Consider the following 20,229-nt stretch of genomic DNA (forward strand, 5'->3'; position numbering starts at 1 on the left):
AGACGGCGCTAATCTAAAAAATTAATAGTATCAGGCTCATTTTTTCCTGCATTGTCGTAATTGTTATCGTAGGAATTGTCGTCGTATATCCCGTTGGGGTCTGATTCTACTGCGTTAGTAAAAAACTTTCGTTGTATTTTGCTTGGAGGGTGAGTCAGTTGTGCGGAAATCGGACGTTTCGATGGTCGATTGTCCTGAAATGTATTGGGCCTCTTCTGATAATTGATTTGTGTTGAACGTATTGATTGGTCTACTTCCATTGGGGTCGGTGGTTTAGGTGGTAAATTCGGTCAGTTATTAAAGGAGGTATTTTCTCTGGTAATATGGGGGTTGTTCGGGTAATTGTTGAACCTCGGCATGGATTCTTGGTTATTTTGACATAAATGCAATGCTTGTGGCAAGGTTGTCGGTTCTCTCATGCTGAGAAGACGAGGTAAATCGCCATTTAGTCCTCTGATAAATGTGTCAAGAGCTTTGTCCCTATATGAAATGATTATAGTCCGTATGGACTCGTCGCTTAGCTCGAGACATGAAATTTTGTCTAAAAGTGAAATATCAAAAATTCCTTGTTTTTTTTTTGGTGAAAATCGAACTCAAATTTCCAAAAAAAAAACTACAGTGAAAAAAAATCAGAAATTTTTTTTGGTGAAAATCAAACCCAAAATTATGAAAAATGGTAAGTGAAAATAAACCGTTAAACAAAAAGCATTAAAATCTTGAAGAAAAAGAGAAGCGAAAAAAGTGCTAAAAATTTACAAAAATTGGCAAGTCGTGCTAAAAAGTGCTAGTGTCACGTATTACAAAAAAGTACAGTATCGACAAAGCTAAAATTTACAGCTTGCAACAGTAACAACGGAAATTGCGGTATATACTCTACAGACATATATGTATATTAGAGTGGGTCAACTTGTATGGAGCAAAAAAAATGCACCAAGCGGTTATCAAAATCGTAAACTACGATGAATTCTAAGAAAATTTGCCCAAGAAACCATGGGCCTAAAAACAAAATGGAGCTTCCGGTTTTTAACGAGAAACTTTTCATTTTTGTTTTTTTTTTTCAATAAATGAAATGGAAAATAGTAACAACTACTGGAGCCGAAAACATCAAGCAGTGACCGTACAGGTGCTGCTACGCCTTCTCATCAGCGTTCTTTTTGTGATGCATATCAAGTTGATCTTAAGATCTCTACATACTTGCAATTTTGAGAAAGTGCTCTACACAAATTTAAAACATTCAAAAATGTTATTGAATCTTTTAAGAAAACTAACAAAAGTGGTTATGTCTGGATTTGTTCGAAAGGAAATTCCAAGAGCTTTAGAAGCTGTATAGATAACGGTTTAATTTTGATATTTAGATTAATGTTAAAAAAGTTTTTTATGAAATTGGCCATTAAATCATCAATACACTGGAAATGTAAAAGCTCATGGGTTTTAAGAAATAAAACGTTGTGACCCTTAAAAATAAATTCGATATTTGTAAAATAATAGTATTTAGATCGGATTTTAAAAAGCGTCGGAGATCGGACGAGAACCGATGTATTCAGCGTGGTATGGTCGTTATCCACCCATAAAAATTAAAATAATAATAAATAAAATTTCAAACTTTAATAGCTTTAATCTTCCGCGAAATCGTATTGCAGTTAACAATATCATTTTATATCTATATATAAAGCAAAAACTTAACTGTTAAGGGCCAAACAAAATATAATACTCGTATACTTTTAAAGTTCAGAATTAATTAGTTTTAAGATCTTGTTTGCTGTCCATCCTAGATGTTGCGTTTCGACTTGCAACCGTGACTGCCACAACACCATCGCGATTTTTTTTCTATAGTTCGACGTGAAACGCTAGTCAGCAGTTGCACAAAGCGCTCGGTTCCTTGAATATGTGGAGGAATTTGTGGATCCGGTAGTGGAGGATTGTCAAATTCTATGTATTCGAGCAAATGGTCATAGGGTATGTTTGCAGTGAAGGGCGGCTCCGACAAAATGCTATTGTTATCTAAGTTTATCATCTCAACATAATCAGTGCAGTCAAAATTTATAGTTGGTTTTTTGTAAGCTCTTAATTTTGTTGGGTCGTAAAGTTTTTCACGATAGTACAACATTTTTTTTATAGCCCCCTGGCGCACTTCCTTTCTGGCATCAAAAAGCATTGTTAGTAGAACATTTTCTGAATGTGTAAAATATGAGTTATTTTGAACAACATTATTTACAATTTCGCGCAGATTTTGTGGTAAATATTGCGTTGAACAAATATATTTACATAAGAGTGAACTGCCATATATTACCGAGTTGTAATACTTAACATTAAAGTGCATAGGTACGTAAACTTTCATGGCAAACGTTGCTAAAATTCTTAAATTTTCGGATGGTGAATTTGTTGTTACGTACAATCGCAGAAGTCTACTAGCTTTGGTTAACCAACGAGAGTGAACGATGGGTCCAGGTTTCACGTTGCCTAAATCTTCAGGACAGGAACCGTTATGAATCGCGTTGGCTATCCGATACAAGTACTTAGCGTCCGTTGAAAGAGTTTCTTCCTGTTCTGACGACAAGGAAGGAGGCATATTCCCCAGCAAAATACGCTGAAAGTCGGGTACAACCTACAAAAAGAACAAGTTACTTATTTAGAACCAAAAATAGAGATCTTTATTAAAGTACTAATTCATTGCTTACCTGAATCTGTTTACAGGTTTCCATCAATTTTGTCAGAGCTCCACTGTCAGTTCGCGGTCCACTTGTAGTTGATTTTTCTAGCGCGCAAAATAAGTGGCGAAAAGGTAACTCATTAAAATGTAACAAGCAAACAAACCAGTGCAATGGTCTGCCTAACAGTACTTCAAACCGTCGTAATATGCCGTTTTCCGTGCCAGTATTGCTCACTTCACCGTCGCAGCAAATACCAACCAGGTCGAAAAGAGCTAAGTTCTTTTTAACAAAGAAGTCATATAGCATCTTTTGTTTTGTACCAGCGTCCTCAGCATTGAGTGTTAAATGACCCAAGAGTTCGGTTTTAGGTTCTCGCACAACCACGATGTGAGATTCTTTAACCACTTTTGGGTGAAGCTTATGATTAACCTTCTCCATTGTCAATGATTCATCTTTTCTGCCATCAAATGAGAATGCCAGCACGCTGGAATCCCTGCATGGTTTTTGACGCACGGAATCCCTGATTTTTTTCTTTTCTCGCGCTACTTTACATTTGTCCACAATAATAAGTTCCCCATTGTCGTCTTTGAAATCTATATCTTTAAAAAGTGCCGTAGCCAAACGCGCATCAACTCTGTTTGACACACCAAATCTGTCGCACATCATAGCATAATTGGGGGTATCATGCCTTTTCATATACGGGTCGCGCTTAATAACAATTGGTCTTTCTGCATTTGGTATTTTGAACACAAGATCTTCATCTACGTCCATATCTGATAAGTCAGGCCGGTAAGATGAATATTCAGTAGCTGTTGGAGCCAAATCCAAATCAACAGTATCCGCCAGGACCTTAGTTCGTATAAATCACTTGGCAAACCAAAAGCACTAAAATTTGGATCTGGCATATGCACCAAATTTGATTCCGATAGATTGGATAATGTAATATCATTAGCACAAGAACTAATTGATATAGGAGATGACTCTATAATTAAAAGAAGCTTAAGTTTTGCTTTAAAATGTTAGAATCGCGAAAATCAGAGGCACACACTTCTTCCTTGAGTAAAACCTTCTAACTGTAATATTGTATCAAAATAATTTAAAACGATAGTTTCGGAAACAATTGTTTTATTAGTAATTCATCAGCGTTGCATTGCTTTCTCTTAAAAAAAAAGAAAACAAGTGCAAATCAAACAAACAATCGACAGTGTAACAGAAATTGGAATGATTTGATTTTTTTAATAAATGAAAAAGAAAACAGTACCAACTACTAGAGTCGAAAACATAAAGCAGTGACTGTACAGAAAAATACCGTTATATGGGAGGTGGCCGTAGTTTTTGCTCAATTTTAATCATTTTAATAATCTCACCTAACTAGGTACAATCTAAAATGTGTACCAAATTTAGACGAAATCGATAAAGTAGTTCCAGAGATTTACAAATGCACTCAAAAGTGGGCGGTGACATGCCAAAATTTTCATATAGTCGGATTTCTGGCTGCAATACAACACCGAATACCAAACTCAAGATGTTTCTCTTCAACAGTTATTAAAATTTCCAATCTTTAGTGTATTCAAAAATTACCGTTGTATGGGAGGTGGGCGTGGTTATTATCCGATTTCGATCATTTTCCAGATATCCCTTTAGTAGGTATTGTGTAATTGATATTGTGGTTGGAGAGATATACATATGAACTCATAAGTGGGCAATGCCACGCCCCCTATTAAAAATTTCTGTACTGTCGAATTTTCTGCTTAAACATCAACATCAACCAAATCATATACCAAATTTGAGGAAATTAGCTTCGATAGCTACAAAACAAGCAAACAATCGACAGTGGAATAGGAATTGGATTTTTCTTTTTTTACAAAATACAATATACGAAATTTTCTCGCTAAAAACCGGAAGCTCGATTTTCATTTTAGACCCATGGTTTCTTGGGCAAATTTTCTTAGAATTCATCGCAGTTTACGATTTTGAAAACCGCTTTGTGAAGAAAAAAATTTACCCACTCTAATGTATATCCCTTTCCGACCGTGTACGCACAATTGTGCGTGTGCGTTTAAATTTTATTATCTCCTTCAATATCTGCCCTATTATAATGAGACCTGAATAGCACAATTGTGTGAGCTGTTTGCGTAATAAAAAACATAACGGACCGTTTTCGGAGTCCGTTAGTTTTGGTGAATTTTGCTATTTTAATATTGCATTTCAATCATTTGCAAAAATGAGTCGGAGGAGTAAGTATGATAAATTATTTGACTTGTTTAAAAAGTTAAAATCATTATCAAAAATGTGTAATCTCAATCAAAACAGAACAAGTTTTAATTAAAAAGTGGCATTCAGTATTTATTTTGTAACTTCAAGTGTTTTTTAGACTGTTTTGTTTCAAGTGATACAATTGTGCGTGTCAGGACTTATTTAACGAAATATGAATATGATCTTTGTTTTTTCATTTAGAGCAATTCACTGAAGACGAAATACTTAGTGCACTATTGGAGTCGGATTTAGAGGATTTTTGTAGCGATGACGAGCTTGTGGATGCGACTTGGGAACTACCTTCTGTGGGAGATGAAACTTTAGACGATCAAAGTGACGAAGACGATCACGAAATTAACGCTACGGAGACACCACAAAATGTCACTGAAAACGCCAAACGCCGTGATATTTGGAGGAAAAGACTTTTTGATATACAATTGGAAGAGAGTGTTTCTCAATCTGCGGAAATTAACGTAACTTTGGAGTCTCGTAAACATTATTTCTCTGCTTATTTCAATGACGATTTTTTAAAAAGAGTAGTGGAGTACACAAACAGGTACCATATGCTTACGAAAGGAATGTGTCTCCATGTTGTGGACGCCAATGAAGTAACAGAAGAAGAGAAACAATCCAATATCTTTTGGAAAATAAAACCTTTGATTGAAGTTATTAGATCAGCTTGTCGAAGCCTTCCCAGAAAGCCAGGCGATAATTATTCTATAGACCAACAAATAATCTCATTCACTCGCCGTTGTCCTGTTCGACAAAGTCTCCCTAACAAACCAGGAGGAGTGGGATTGAAGAATGAAGTCTTAACAACATCTGAAGGTCTGGTGCTTGATTTTGAAATGTATCAAGGAAAGACAACACCACTTACGAACTTGGGTCTAGGACCAGCCTTCGTTTTGCGTTTGGTTGAAACACTGCCAGAAGGTTCAAAAGTTTTTTTTGATCGCTACTTTACGACAATACCGCTTCTTCAGACGCTTTTAAGTCGTGGTATTTATGCCACTGGGACAATAATGAGAAACAGAATAAAAAATATCCACCTCACCAATGAAAAACAAATGAAAAGGGGCGATATGGAAGAATTTTGTCATAGCGAAGACAATATTGTCGTGGTGCAGTGGAAAGATTCTAAAGCGGTAATCCTGGCATCATCAGCTTATGGTTGTGGACCGGTTTCCAATGTTAAACGCTGGGAAAAAAAAGAAAAAAGGTATGTTGAAGTTCCAGCCCCAAGGATAGTAAGAGAATACAACAAATCGATGGCAGGCGTGGATATTTGTGATCAGTTAATGGAGGCATATCGCTCATTTTTCAGGACGCGGAAATGGACTATGAAAGTTTTCATACACTTCATTGATCTTGTTTGCTGTAACGCTTAGCTACAATATAGAGATCATAGCAAAATAAACTCGAAATCTCGGGCAGATTCTCATGTCCTGCTAAGTTTTAAATTAGCTTTAGCTGAACAACTGATCGCTATTGAGAAAAGGACACATGCTGAGTATGAATCCGACACCGAGGAAGAAGAAACTCAAGGTTTTGCAAAAAGATATCGTCCATCTTCCCAGCCATGCAACGATAAGAGGCTTGATCGATTCAACCACTGGCCAATTGAGCATGATTTGTCATCCGCAAGATGCTGTAGGCTTGTTGGTTGTAGATCTCGGACACGCACATTTTGTTCCAAATGCCAAATTTATTTATGTTTAAATAAAAGACAAACTTGTTTTATGAAATATCACACAGAAAAATAATAAATATAATAAAAATAAAATTGAATTAAAGAACATTTCGAGTTATGTATGCACATTTTTTTTATTTGCAACAATTGTGCGTATCCTAGAAATAAAGGATAAACTGAAAATTTCAAAAAACGAACGTATTGGTTATTATCTACAATGACCAAAGTAATAGGACCTAAAAGAGAAACAAATTTTATTAAGTAGATTTGCTATAGGCCGGAAAGGGATATATATAAAGCACTGTTAAAAACTGCATAAAACAAAATTGTTTGTTCAAAATGTATCATATTGTTGCGATTTTACTGCTTGCTAGTTTACTTTACTAGGTTCGTATCTCTGGAGTGACAAATAAAACCAAAAACCGTTTAATTCAACAAAATCTCTTTATTACGAAATTTGTCTACACTATAGCAGTTTACTCTTAGCACTGGATGATTACGTTGGCGCTGCCACGGCTTATATAGCCACGCACTTCTCGCTGATGCCGAAGTGTCCTTCTAGAATATTGCGTCTGGCAATTATAAGAACATAATGCTATACGGCGCCAAATGCAGCTATTGTTTAAGTAGACAAGCTGACAGCCGCGGCGCCAAATGCTTATAATAAGGGATGTATGTATATAGCAATACAAATATCAAACTTAATACTACTTCTGTAACACTGCCCTCCACTTATGCCTAATCGTCCCGATTAGGTACAAATCCTCTTGAACCAAATGGGGCGAGCCTCTTCTAGTGTGCTACTTTCATTTTACATCGTGCTTTTCCATTTCTTTGTATGCGGTATACCACGTCATTAAGTCGTTTTATCACCATATAGGGCCCTTCCCAGGCTGTCTGCAATTTCGGGGACAAGCCTTTCTTTCGAAGTGGATTGTACAACAGGACCAGATCACCTTCTTCAAAGCCCTTTGAATTTGCCGCTTGATCAAACCGATCCTTCATCTTATTGCTTATCAGATGCGTGTGCTGCCTTACCATTAGATGCAATTCATTCATTTTCTCCTTTAAGGCAGAGCAATAATCTCCATCATTTCTTACAGCTGCAGGATTCGTTCCAAACTTAAGATCAGCAGGGAGTCGCAGATGAAATCCGAAAATGATCTTCGCTGGCGTGTAACCAGTTGTCTCGTGCTTCGCTGAACGATACGCCAGCAGGAACATCTGGATGTACTTGTCCCAATTCCGTTAATCTTTATCAACGATTTTCCGCAGATGTTCTTCGAGCGTTCGGTTGAATCTCTCTACCATCGCATCTGATTGTGGATGTAACGCTGTTGTCCGTGCTTGTGGATGCCCAATAATGTACAGACTTCTTGGAAAATGGAAGATTCGAAATTCCTGCCTTGATCTGAGTGTAATTCGACAGGCACTCCGAACCTCGTTATCCAATTTTCTACAAAACGCTTCGGCTACTGTTTTCGCTTCTTGGTTTGGTAAGGCATATACTTCTGGCCATTTACTGAAATAGTCCATGACAACCAGTAGATATTTGTTTCCGGCCGTATTGGTTGAGAACGGACCTGCAACATCCATTGCGACTCGTTCAAATGGTGATCCCACGTTGTACTGTTGCAGCCTACCGCGACTTTTGACTTTGGGACCTTTAGCTGCCATGCACTTTGCACAATTACTTATTCATTCTGCTAAGGAATCTCGACAACCAATCCAGTAGAACCGTTGTTTAATCTTCTCTATAGTTTTTGTAATTCCAAGGTGCCCTCCACTAGGTCCATTGTGATATTCTTTCAATACTTTCGGGATCATAGACTTCGGTACTATGATCAGCAGACGAGACTGTTTGCCATCTTCGCTTTCCCAGGTACGATGAAGGTATCCATTAACGAGGTTTATGCTGTTCCATTGGGCCCAATATGCTTTTGCAGTTGGACTCTCGCTACTTATTTGTTCCTTTGTTGGTCGTACCCCATTTTCTTTGACTATTATCAGCTTTGCAAGATCAGGGTCCTCCAGCTGATTGATTCTGATGCGGTGAGGAGTCCAATCATCTTCAGGTTCTATATTCAGTAATCGTACGTCGATTATACCTTCTTTTCCTTCTGATTTGGAGCAATGTTTACATTCCAGTGAACGAGGGCGACGTGATAATGCATCCGCATTTTTATGGTGAATCCCCTTTCCTTGTTCTGTTTCGAAGTCGTAATTCTGTAATCTTTCAATCCATCGTGCAATTCGACCTTCCGGATTCTTAATGATCATGATCAGTCCTCAGCAAGAATCGTTGCCCATACAAATACTTGTGGAAATGTTTTACACATTCCACCACAGCTAGTAGTTCTTTTCGCGTCACACAGTAGTTTTTCTCTGGTTTCCCGAGCACTCTGCTGTAATACCCAATTACTCTTTCTTGTCCGTCGACGAGCTGAGACAGGACACCTTCAATTCCATAAGCGCTCGCATCTGTATCCAAGATGAATTTCTTTCCAGGTATTGGATAAGCTAACATCGGCGCCGTACAAAGTAGTTCTTTAAGCTGCTCAAACGCTTTTTCTTGTTCCAACTGCCATACAAACGGGCGATTCTTCTTTGTTAAATCATGTAAACTTCTAGCCACGTTCGCAAATCCAGGTACAAAACGGCGGTAATACGTGCATAAGCCGAAAAAGCTGCGGAGTTCATGTATGTTGGTGGGTCGAGGCCACTCTTTAACTACTTTTATTTTTCCTTCCTCGGTGTGAATCCCCTCGGTTGACACTTTATGTCCGACATATGTGACCTGCGTCTTCCATAATGAACACTTTTTGGGATTCAACCGTAATCCGGCTGATGCTATTCGCTGAAAGACTTCCTCTAGATTTTTTAGATGATCATCAAAACTTTTTTCCATGTCCATCAGTCGCTCGAACGTTGCAGGCGCATTACATAACCCAAATGGCATCACAGAGAATTCTTTTCACGGTCACATTCATCAATCTCGACTTTCCAATATCCACTTTGTAGATCTATTGTAGAAAACCATTTCGCTCCGGACAAGGTGTCTAATGTATCGTCGATTCTCGGTAGAGGATAACTGTCTTTCTTTGTGACATCATTTAACTTCCTATAATCTACGCAGAAACGGGTGCTACCATCTTTCTTTTTAACTAAGACGATAGGTGAGCTCCATGGACTTATTGAAGGTTCGATTACACCGTTTTTGTGCATGTCTTCAATAATTTTGTTAGCATCCTCACGTTTTGCTAGTGGAACCCTACGCGGAGCTTGTCGGATTGGTTTGGCGTCTCCGGTATTTATGCGATGTTTGACAATGCCGGTTCTTCCTGTGTTGTTTCCTTCGTTTGCAAATATGGATGCGTATTTTTCTAATAGTTTTTCTGCTTTCAATTTTTCATTTCCATGCAGTTCGTTCAGCAAATTGTTTAGGAGTGTTGGACTTATCTGCTGTGGCTCAATCGTAGGCTTCTGTTGTGACCGTTCGCATCGTGCTATTGCACTTATGTTCTGGCACTGTCCAATTACTGCTCCTTTCTTCAGACTTATAGGCGTGTTGAATTCATTCACTACTCTGACCGGAATGGTGGCGTCTTCTCTAGTTTTCACAAGCGTTGTTCCTACCAATATGGGTGTATCTATTTTTGTTGGTTCCACAATCCACAATTCTTCAGTCCCACCTCCTCCATTCACTTTAGCCCATACAATCGCCTCAGATTTTGGTGGAATACTCTGATTATCATCAACAATCACCCTCTTACTTTCAACGTTAGTCACATATCCGGTGTTTATAGGCATCTCCATGTTCTGACAAAACAGCATTTGCTTGTTTAAATTCAAAGTAACCCCGTGATCAATCATGAAATCTACTCCCATTATAATTTCATCCGTGATTTCTGCTACGATGAAGGTGTGATTAACTACCAGGGTACCAATCATCACTTCGCAAAACACTTTTCCCGCAACAGCTGCTTCCTCCCCGGTGGCCGTTCGAAGCTTGCAACCGACTAATGGTTCAACTGTTCCTCTTACCACGTCCGGTCGGATAATTGAATGTGTGGCACCAGTATCCAAAGTAAGCGTTGACAGTCGCCCATTTACGATACCGTTGATAGTAAGATTGCTGTCATGGCGACCTATTTGTGATATCGAGATTGCGGGGCAAATAGTTGTGGGAACCAGTTCACGCCCCTTTGAACTGTTCCGTTTTACTTCAACGACTTGTGACATGTGGATACTCTGTCCCCGTTATCTGTTGGTTGTTTCCGTTTTGATGGGTTTACTTTTATATTGCAATTTCGGGCAAAGTGACCCGCTTTTTCACAGTTGAAACACTTGCCTGTTGTATTTACTCGCTGTGCAGCAATTGTCTTCAGAGTCTTCAATATTTCTTCCATCAGCGCTGGTTGTTCCATTTCAACTCTTTGTACTTTGTGTGCTGGTTTACTTAGTAGAGAAGCTGTTTCCTGTGTGAGGGCGTGCGAAACCGTTTCAGCAAAAGTTCTTTTTGGCAATGCATATGTGGCGCGTTTGGTGTCCACATCACAAATTCCATTTATGAAACATTGAATTTTTACCCTCTCAACGTAATCCACAGGTGCATCTGCATTTGCCAAATGAGCCAGTCGTTTTATTTCAGTTGCGAACTCTTGCAAACTCGTTTATCTTCTGACCCCTATTTTGCAGTTCGATCTGGTATATTTGTTTCCGGTGCTCACTACCATATCGTCTTTCTATCGCACTCATCAATGCCTCATAGTTGTCCCGTTCACAATCTGGAATAATCTGAAGTATTTCTGCTGCAGGTCCTTTCAATGAAACAAACAAGGACGCTACTTTGTCCGCTGCATTCCAGTTATTGGCCATTGCTGTCTTTTCAAACTGAAGTTTGAAAATTTGAAATGGAATACTTCCATCGAATGTGGGTGCCTTCAATCTTGGGGTATTTGTTGATGGTGCAGGGCCATGCAGTTGCAGTTCTCGCATCCGATTACTCAATTGAAGAACTTCTGATTTTAAATTTTCTTCTTCATTTTTTAACGTGCTTAATTCCTCTTCAAATTTTGAAAATTTGTCTTGCACTTGTTTTTGTACTTGTGTAGTATTTTCTGTAATCTGTTGTACCAAACGCTTTTCTAACTGCGTATTATTTTCAGTCATTTGTTGTGTAAGGCAAGACTTTAACTGCGATGTATTTTCAGCTATTTGCTGTGCCAGACGATTTTCTGTTTGCACTGCATTTTCTGCCATTTGCTTAATAGCCACTAGCCAGCGTGTTCATGTCTACACGTTCTCTTCTACCTTTGTAGAAGTTTCTGGACCATCAAATTCGAATTCAACATTAATTCCATCCGCTTGGATGATTACGTTGGCGCTGCCACGGCTTATATAGCCACGCACTTCTCGCTGATGCCGAAGTGTCCTTCTAGAATATTGCGTCTGGCAATTATAAGAACATAATGCTATACGGCGCCAAATGCAGCTATTGTTAAAGTAGACAAGCAGACAGCCGCGGCGCCAAATGCTTATAATAAGGGATGTATATAGCAATACAAATACCAAACTTAATACTACTTTTGTAACAATATTGAACATTCAATGACCACGGCAAACCATTCACTATCTAACGTTCAAATGCATTCAACCATTTTAGAAATTACTAGAATTCGAATTAAACAAAATAAAGCAACCGCGACTGAAAAACTAATCAACGCAATCATGGAATACAATAGAACAATTCTTTCCGTCTCAAAAAGGAAACCTTTTGCTTTATTTTTTGAAAGGAGCAACACTGAAGGTATAAAAGAATTGATTGAAAACAAGCAGAAGTATATGCTATCATACCACAATAAAAAACGAACACAAAAGGAATATACAGCAGGGCAAACAATGTGAAACAAAACCGAAGAAATAAAACAAATTCACGCTATTTGAAGAAAACAGTACAAGATAATCGTGAGGACACAATTTTAACAACGGTTCGGAGGTTGTCCTTCCCAACCTCACAAACAATGATGAAGATAACGCTAACATTAATCCTAGCAACATCCTTAGGTCAGGAAATAACCGACTTACACGATAGCAAGTGCGTGCTAATCCAGACTAACCCATCATTTTTGAATCAAGAACATGAATACCTATTCCATATGACGAACTTAAGCAAAATACTGAAACCATACAACGAGATCGCCCTACATAAGGGATAGATGCCTAGTGAAGACGCAACAGAAATAGCATTGTTCAACAGAATAGAAATACTCAGAAAACAACTACTGAATAATGAAGGACCAGACCCTCAAGACGATCTCTTGATTTCTTAGGATCGATTCTGAAATTTATCACAGGAGTTTCAGACCATGACGACCTGACTGAAATTAAAACAATAACGAACTAATTGAAAATAATAATAAACAAAGACAAATTAATTTCATAATGATGAAAACATTTGATATTAGGACGATTAAACAGACAGTTATATTGCAAGAATTATACAAGGAGCAAGCAATTAATTTCGTGAAAAACGGAGATTTTTTTCAGCAGCAATAAATACGGACGAGATTGAAAGGATATTTGAAAAGGAACAAACTAGAATACCGGTTATTTACATATTCGAATATGAAAACACGCATATAGGTAGATTAGACGACATTTTCATTGTAATTTATAAATATCCAGTCATTGAAAAGAAATGTACAACATATAAAATTACTCCATTATCCTATCGTCAAGGCATTTTGGATATGAATAAAATCGTAAGTAAATGTGAAGATAAAATAATATTAACATCTAAATGTAAAAATAATTTAAGTAGGTATATTTGGAGGATGGAGTCATGTGTAGAAGTTCACGCAAGTGAGGAAAGTTGTGTGATTGCCATTCACTTGGGAGTGGCCAGAAACGATTCTTTTACAAGTGACTCAAGCAGCTCACGACTTCCGGTCTTTGACCAAGTATCCTCTGGGTAGCCTAAGAACATCCGATTGAAGGCGAGCTAAAGTAAGAAGGCGAAACATCTCCTACATAGGGTTGTGCGCTGGGTTTGGGATCCGCCACGTAAAAAACACCCCCAATGAAAAAGCGTAAACAGCCTCGGATGAGAGACCCCCCTTTTGATGACGACCATGGCAAACGAAATAAGACTACGAATTGAGGGCATGCACCTGGAATGTCCGGTCCCTTAATTGGGAAGGTGCCACTGCCCAGCTGGCTGATGTCCTCGTGGCCATATAAAGGAGCGCAAGTTTGGTGTGGGATTCGTGGTGGGAGAGAGACTCCGTCGCCAAGTACTATCATATACTGCGGTGAATGAACGTCTAGCCACAATCCGCATCAAAGCGAGGTTCTTCAACATATCGCTGATTTGAGCCCACGCCCCTGCTGAAGAGAAGGACGATGTAACCAAAGATGCCTTTTATGAATGCTTGGAGCGCACTTATGTGAGATGCCCCCGCCACGATGTAAAAATCGTGCTTGGCGACTTCAACGCCAGGGTGGGCAAAGAAGGTATCTTTGGCACTACGGTCGGTAAATTCAGCCTCCACGAGGAAATATCCCCTAATGGGTTGAGGCTGATCGACTTCGCCGGGGCCCGAAATATGGTTACCTGTAGTACTAGATTCCAGCATAGGAAGATTCATCAAGCTACCTGGCAGTCTCCGGATCGAAAAACCACCAACCAAATCGATCACGTTGTGATAGACGGAAGACATGTCTCCAGTGTTTTAGATGTGCGTGCGCTCCGAGGTCCTAACATCGACTCGGACCACTATATTGTTGCAGCCAAGATTCGCACCCGTGGTTTTCGGAAAGTGCAAAAGAACAGCTGGTACGACGAGGAGTGCCGTGTCGCAGCGGAGAGAAAACAGGATGTCTACCTCGCAACGTTACGATTGACCACAACCCGTGCGGGATGGGATAGATACCGAGAGTTGAAGAGGGAAGCGAAACGCATTTGTAGACAGAAAAAGAAAGAGGCCGAAATGCGTGATTACGAAGAGCTTGATAAGCTGGCCGACAGGGGTAATTCTCGAAAATTCTACGAAAAGATGCGGCTACTTACAGAAGGTTTCAAGACCGGAGCATACTCTTGTAGAACCCCCAAAGGTGATCTGGTCACCGATGCCCAAAGCATACTTAAATTATGGAGGGAACACTTCTCCAGCCTGCTGAATGGCAGTGAACGTACAACGCCAGAAGAAGGCGAACCCGATTCCACAATCGATGACGATGGAGCAGACGTTCTATTGCCCGACCATGAAGAAGTTCGAATAGCAATTACCCGCCTGAAGAACAACAAAGCGGCAGGGGCCGATGGATTGCCAGCTGAGCTATTCAAACACGGCGGCGAAGAACTGATAAGGAGCATGCATCGGCTTTTTTGCAAAATATGGTCGGACAAAAGCATGCCCAACGATTGGATTTTAAGTGTGCTATGCCCAATCCATAAAAAAGGAGACCCCACAATCTGCGCCAACTACCCTGGGAGTAGCCTCCTCAACGTCGCATATAAGTTTCTGTCGAGCGTATTGTGTGAAAGATTAAAGCCCACCGTCAACAAACTGATTGGACCTTATCAGTGTGACCAGATATTCACCATGCGCCAAATTTTGGAAAAGACCCATGAAAGGCGAATCGACACGCACCACCTATTCGTCGATTTCAAAGCTGCTTTCGACAGCACGAAAAGGAGCTGCCTTTATGCCGCGATGTCTGAATTTGGTATCCCTGCAAAACTAATACGGCTGTGTAAACTGACGTTGAACAACACTAAAAGCTCCGTCAGAATCGGGAAGGACCTCTCCGAGCCGTTCGATACCAAACGAGGTTTCAGACAAGGCGACTCCCTATCGTGCGGCTTTTTCAATCTGCTGCTGGAGGAAATTATTAGAGCTGCAGAACTGAATCGAGCAGGTACAATCTTTTATAAGAGTGTACAGCTGCTGGCGTATGCCGATGATATTGATATCATCGGTCTCAACACCCGCGCCGTTAGTTCTGCTTTCTCCAGACTGAACAAGGAAGCAACGCAAATGGGTCTGGCAGTGAACGAGGGCAAGACGAAATATCTCCTGTCATCAAACAAGCAGTCGTCGCACTCGCGACTTGGCTCTCACGTCACTGTTGACAGTTATAACTTTGAAGTTGTAGATAATTTCGTCTATCTTGGAACCAGCGTAAACAACACCAACAATGTCAGCCTAGAAATCCAACGCAGGATAACTCTTTCCAACAGGTGCTACTTCGGACTAAGTAGGCAATTGAGAAGCAAAGTCCTCTCTCGGCAAACAAAAACCAAATTCTATAAGTCACTCATAATTCCCGTCCTGCTATATGGTGCAGAGGCTTGGACGATGTCAACAACGGATGAGTCGACGTTGCGAGTTTTCGAGAGAAAAGTTCTGCGAAAGATGTACGATCCTTTGCGTGTTGGCCACGGCGAATAACGCATTCGATGGAACGATGAGCTGTACGAGATATACGACGACATTGACATAGTTCAGCGAATTAAAAGACAGCTGCTACGCTGGCTAGGTCATGTTGTCCAGATGGACGAAAACACTCCAACTCTGAAAGTATTCGACGCAGTACCCGCCGGGGGAAGCAGAGAAAGACCTCCACTCCGTTGGAAGGACCAAGTGGAGAAGGACCTGGCTTCGCTTGGAACATCCAATTGGTGCGACGTTGCAAAAAGAAGAAACGACTGGCGCGCGGTTGTTAACTCGGCTATAATCGCGTAAGCTTTGTCTACGCCAATTAAAAAGAAGAGGAAGTTACTCTAGTGGCGCGCAACTGATGCGCAGTGTTGTCACAATTTTCGCGGTTGAGTAACGTAAAGTACTGTAACGTTTTGTTGTTTGTATGATTTTTATGGTTATTAAAAATCTGTTCAGTTTCGTTTTTTGTTTGTATTTAAGTCTCCTCGCATATGACATCTTGTGTTTAATGCCCCTATTCATTTTTCAAATTCCTAGAATAGTTCCCATTTATCTAGTTTAATTACTACTACTATTACTTTAATTTGGATCTTTCGATATTACCCGATATAATCCAAACCAGAAATGTTACTTGTCTTAAGAAGCCATCAATTTTTGTTACACCTTTGTTCCATAATCTTTAGATATAAGTAAGCTGCAATTGCCATATCAATGCGACTTGATTAGTAGAAATTTGGATCCGTTAGTATTTTATTTCTCCATGTAAATGCATTTTTTTCTTTTCAGTTTATGGCGCCAAACTTTTACCGAGACGCTGCTTATCTCGGTTGCTCCCTTTATTTTCGGCAATCCTAACATTTATATAGCTCCATTTGAAATTAAAGATTTTTGCGAGCCGCGGTTTATCAAAGCTCTTAGGTCCAAGTCTCCTTTTGGTGTTCCTAGCTTTAAAATTGCGGTTGTTAAAACTGTCTCTTCAAATTTTTGCTTGATAATATTTGACTTGACCAGTTTGGTTGTCTTCCTGCAGTAAGGTATTGTATGTTTTCCGCATACCCAACCTTTCTAAGTTCTGAAACAACCTTCTGCTTGTTTTTCTAAGCACCTAGAACATAACTGTTTTTTGCGCAGTGGTGTAGCTACCTAGGAGCTAAGCTCGGATCCTTATCAGAAATCTCGATCGAACTGAACTTTTGAAAAGTTCTACCATTTTCAAAATAAATATGACAGGTTGCATTAATCATGACAACTAGGTTGAGAGATATTCAAAAGTTAAGCCTAGAGAATTCCCCTAAATCCTTTCTTTAGATTGGCAGTGTTGCCAATTTGACGGATATGTGCGTTTTATTATTCGCCGATGTGCGTTTTATATTGAATTCGGGTTAAGATTTTTTTCGAGAAGGGTTAAAAAATTAATGCCGTATCAGGAGTAAGTAACCTAATGTCGATAAACTTTTTTGTACTGGTGAATATATGTAGGGGTTCAATTTTTTTTTATTTTACCACTCATATTGATTGTTAGTTAGTAAATCGTGTCAAATCTATATATTTCGGCTACAGCTCATTGCATAACGCGAAATATCATGAAAAAGTGCAAGTCACCTGCAGTAAGTGCTTTAATTAAAGTCTGCAAAAAAACTCGTTATTTTGATATTACCTAAGCATTGTAAGAAATAGGTTCAAAGAGTCCTCGTAAAGATGAGCCTAGTGAAGCAGAGAGTATTAAAACAAAAATCCTAAATTTCGAGTTCGTGCTGCTTTGCGAATCCAGTGTACCACAGTGTATTGAAAAACATCAATAATACGAGGCGAGTCACACCATCATTTTTATTACAATTAAAGCTACTTCATTTATCAGAAATATTCACATATAATAGGCCGTAGTTTTTCAATTCAATTTATTAATATTCACAACCTAGTTTTACTTTGACTAACACAATAATGGACTGCTCACCCATTATGTAAGGAATTAATGAACAAAATATTTAACAGAAGCAATGTTATTATTCTTTACAACTTTTGTCACTACTGCAGCAGCTGAAAGGTCAATTATCAAACTAAAAAAAAATCAAGCCTGGATTTAAACAAAGTCATTGAAACTTTTGCGAAAACTAAAGCTAGGAAAAAACTGATAGACCCGCCCTTTATTTAATAAACTCTTGAATCTTTTCTATTTCGATTTATTAGCTAAACTAATATTAATTGTAATTTATGTTGTTAGTGCTTAGTACTTGCAGAGCCCAAAAAAAAAGCTTAAGTAGCTTAGCAATTTTAAAATATTTGTATATTTCATACTTTGATTTGATAAAACCTAATCAGTTTGCATAGCAGGGAGACCCCATTTTTTAATTTACCTTAGGGCCTTTGGTTACCTAGCTACGTCACTGTTCTTGCGTACCAGTTCCAATCGACGCTCACCTCAGCAGGTTATCATTGAATTGCGCGTACCAGTAATTTCCAAGCATCCTTGTAGCTTGCAGCTGATAACGTTACCAGGGGATTACCAATTACTCTGGCATATCCTTGCAAACATGATTTTAGGTAATTTATTCCCATAGCTCTTTAAAATTTTGCCGTTCTCTGATTCACCCGAAAATGTTTGTAATTAAATTTTTCACAACTCTACTTTATTCTTGTATTTTTTAACTTGTCTTTTTTCTAGCTTAGTCTTTGCCTGACATTCTCGACATCAATATTCAGCTCTTCTATCTATGAGACCCAATATTTTAATTTTTAATTCATGCCCTTCTAAATCTTCATTTTGGCACCGAACTGAGATTTCCCTTTGATGTACTTTCCGCCGTTGTAACAAATCGACGGCTATTGTTTCTTTTTCAACTTTTCTTTTTAACTTTGAAGTCATAGATAATTGCGTCTATCTTGGAGCCATCAACACCAACAATATCAGCCTTGAGAATCACTCTTGCCTACAGATGCTACTTTGGACAGAGTAGGCAATTGAAAAGTAAAAACAAAACAAAGACCAAACTCTACAAGTTTCTCATCATTCCCTTTCAGAGGCACGGACAATGACATCATCTGATGAGTCAGCCTTAGAAGCGTTCGAGAGAAACTGTTTGTGGAAATTTATTGTCTTTTGTGCATTGGCAATGGCGAGTACTGCAGTCGTTGGAACGATGAGCTGTAAGAAATATATGGCGACATTAACATTGTTCAGCGAATCAAGAAACAGCGGCTCCGCTGGATAGGTCATGTTTTCCGGATAGAAGAGAACACTCCAGCTTTGAAGGTTTTCGATTCAGAACCCGCCGGTGGAAGCAGATAAAGAAAATCTCCACTCCGTTGGGGGAAGACCTAGCTGCACTCGGTATCTCTAATTGCCACCAAGCAACTAATAGAAGAAAGGACTGACTGGTGTTTACACCAGTAAAGAATAATAAAGTGTTTGACATTTCAGATTTTTTTTGTATTAAGCAAATAACTGCAGCAATATTGCGACAGTATTATTTTTCTCCAGATACTCAGCTGATATTTACATATATTGCAATATTTATACGTCGAATATGATGCCTTGCGATACTGCCGCAGTGATTGAGACTCGAACATCCCCATATATTCAATTCTTTTTTATTGCCAAAGTACATCCCAACTTAAGTATCGGCTATTGCTAACTTTACACTCGAAGGAATAAACATTTATTTTGTAAGACCAAATGTTACTCAATACAATTTCTCCAAAGCTTACCGCGGGTGAGGGATGGAAAAATGTGTAGTTGAGTGAGAATTTTTTATCCTGATTTTATTTCTGTATTTTCATCGCTAATATGCCATTTTTTAATCTATCCTATCTAATTAAATGTATGAGTAAGTGCTCTTCCAGCCATGAGCGGGTAAAAACCTTGTGAAACAGTAGGTAGTAAAATGGGTAAATATATGGGTAGATTGCCGTAGCCCGCGTGAAGATTCAACCTCTTTGCCCGTACGTATACATGTGCTCATACATCTCTGTTGCGCTAGTTAATAGTTTAACCTTTAACCACAACCTTATATTTCAGTAAATATTAAAGAAAAAACATCAAAACAACTTTATCTTAGAACAATAGAAGCGCACTATCAGTACAACAAATAATAACAACCCAAATAGTTATTTACTGGAAACAACCAGCATCTCAATAGTATGAGCAGCGATAAGCATAGCCTATATAAGCACTTGTAACACTTGTACA

General features: G+C 38.9%; 1 protein-coding gene across 1 annotated transcript; it reads right to left on the reverse strand.

The window, feature by feature from the left end:
* Positions 1–1,327: 1,327 nt before the first annotated feature.
* Positions 1,328–11,939, reverse strand: LOC125780355 (uncharacterized). Its single transcript, XM_049462629.1, has 2 exons — positions 2,679–11,939; positions 1,328–2,605 (listed from the first exon to the last, which is right to left on the reverse strand). Exons 1-2 carry the CDS (start codon positions 3,420–3,422, stop codon positions 1,769–1,771), a joined length of 1,581 nt encoding a protein of 526 aa, XP_049318586.1. The 5' UTR covers positions 3,423–11,939; the 3' UTR covers positions 1,328–1,768.
* Between the last annotated feature and the right edge of the window lie 8,290 nt (positions 11,940–20,229).

The sequence above is a fragment of the Bactrocera dorsalis genome, chromosome 1, assembly GCF_023373825.1.
Source record: "Bactrocera dorsalis isolate Fly_Bdor chromosome 1, ASM2337382v1, whole genome shotgun sequence".
NCBI lineage: Eukaryota > Metazoa > Arthropoda > Insecta > Diptera > Tephritidae > Bactrocera > Bactrocera dorsalis.

Coding starts and splice junctions, on each gene's coding strand:
- LOC125780355 (XM_049462629.1), bottom strand. CDS start 3,422: ATGGACGTAGATGAAGATCTTGTGTTCAAAATACCAAATGCAGAAAGA. Junction 2,606..2,678: donor AAACCTGTAAACAGATTCAG/GTAAGCAATGAA, acceptor TTCTTTTTGTAG/GTTGTACCCGACTTTCAGCG.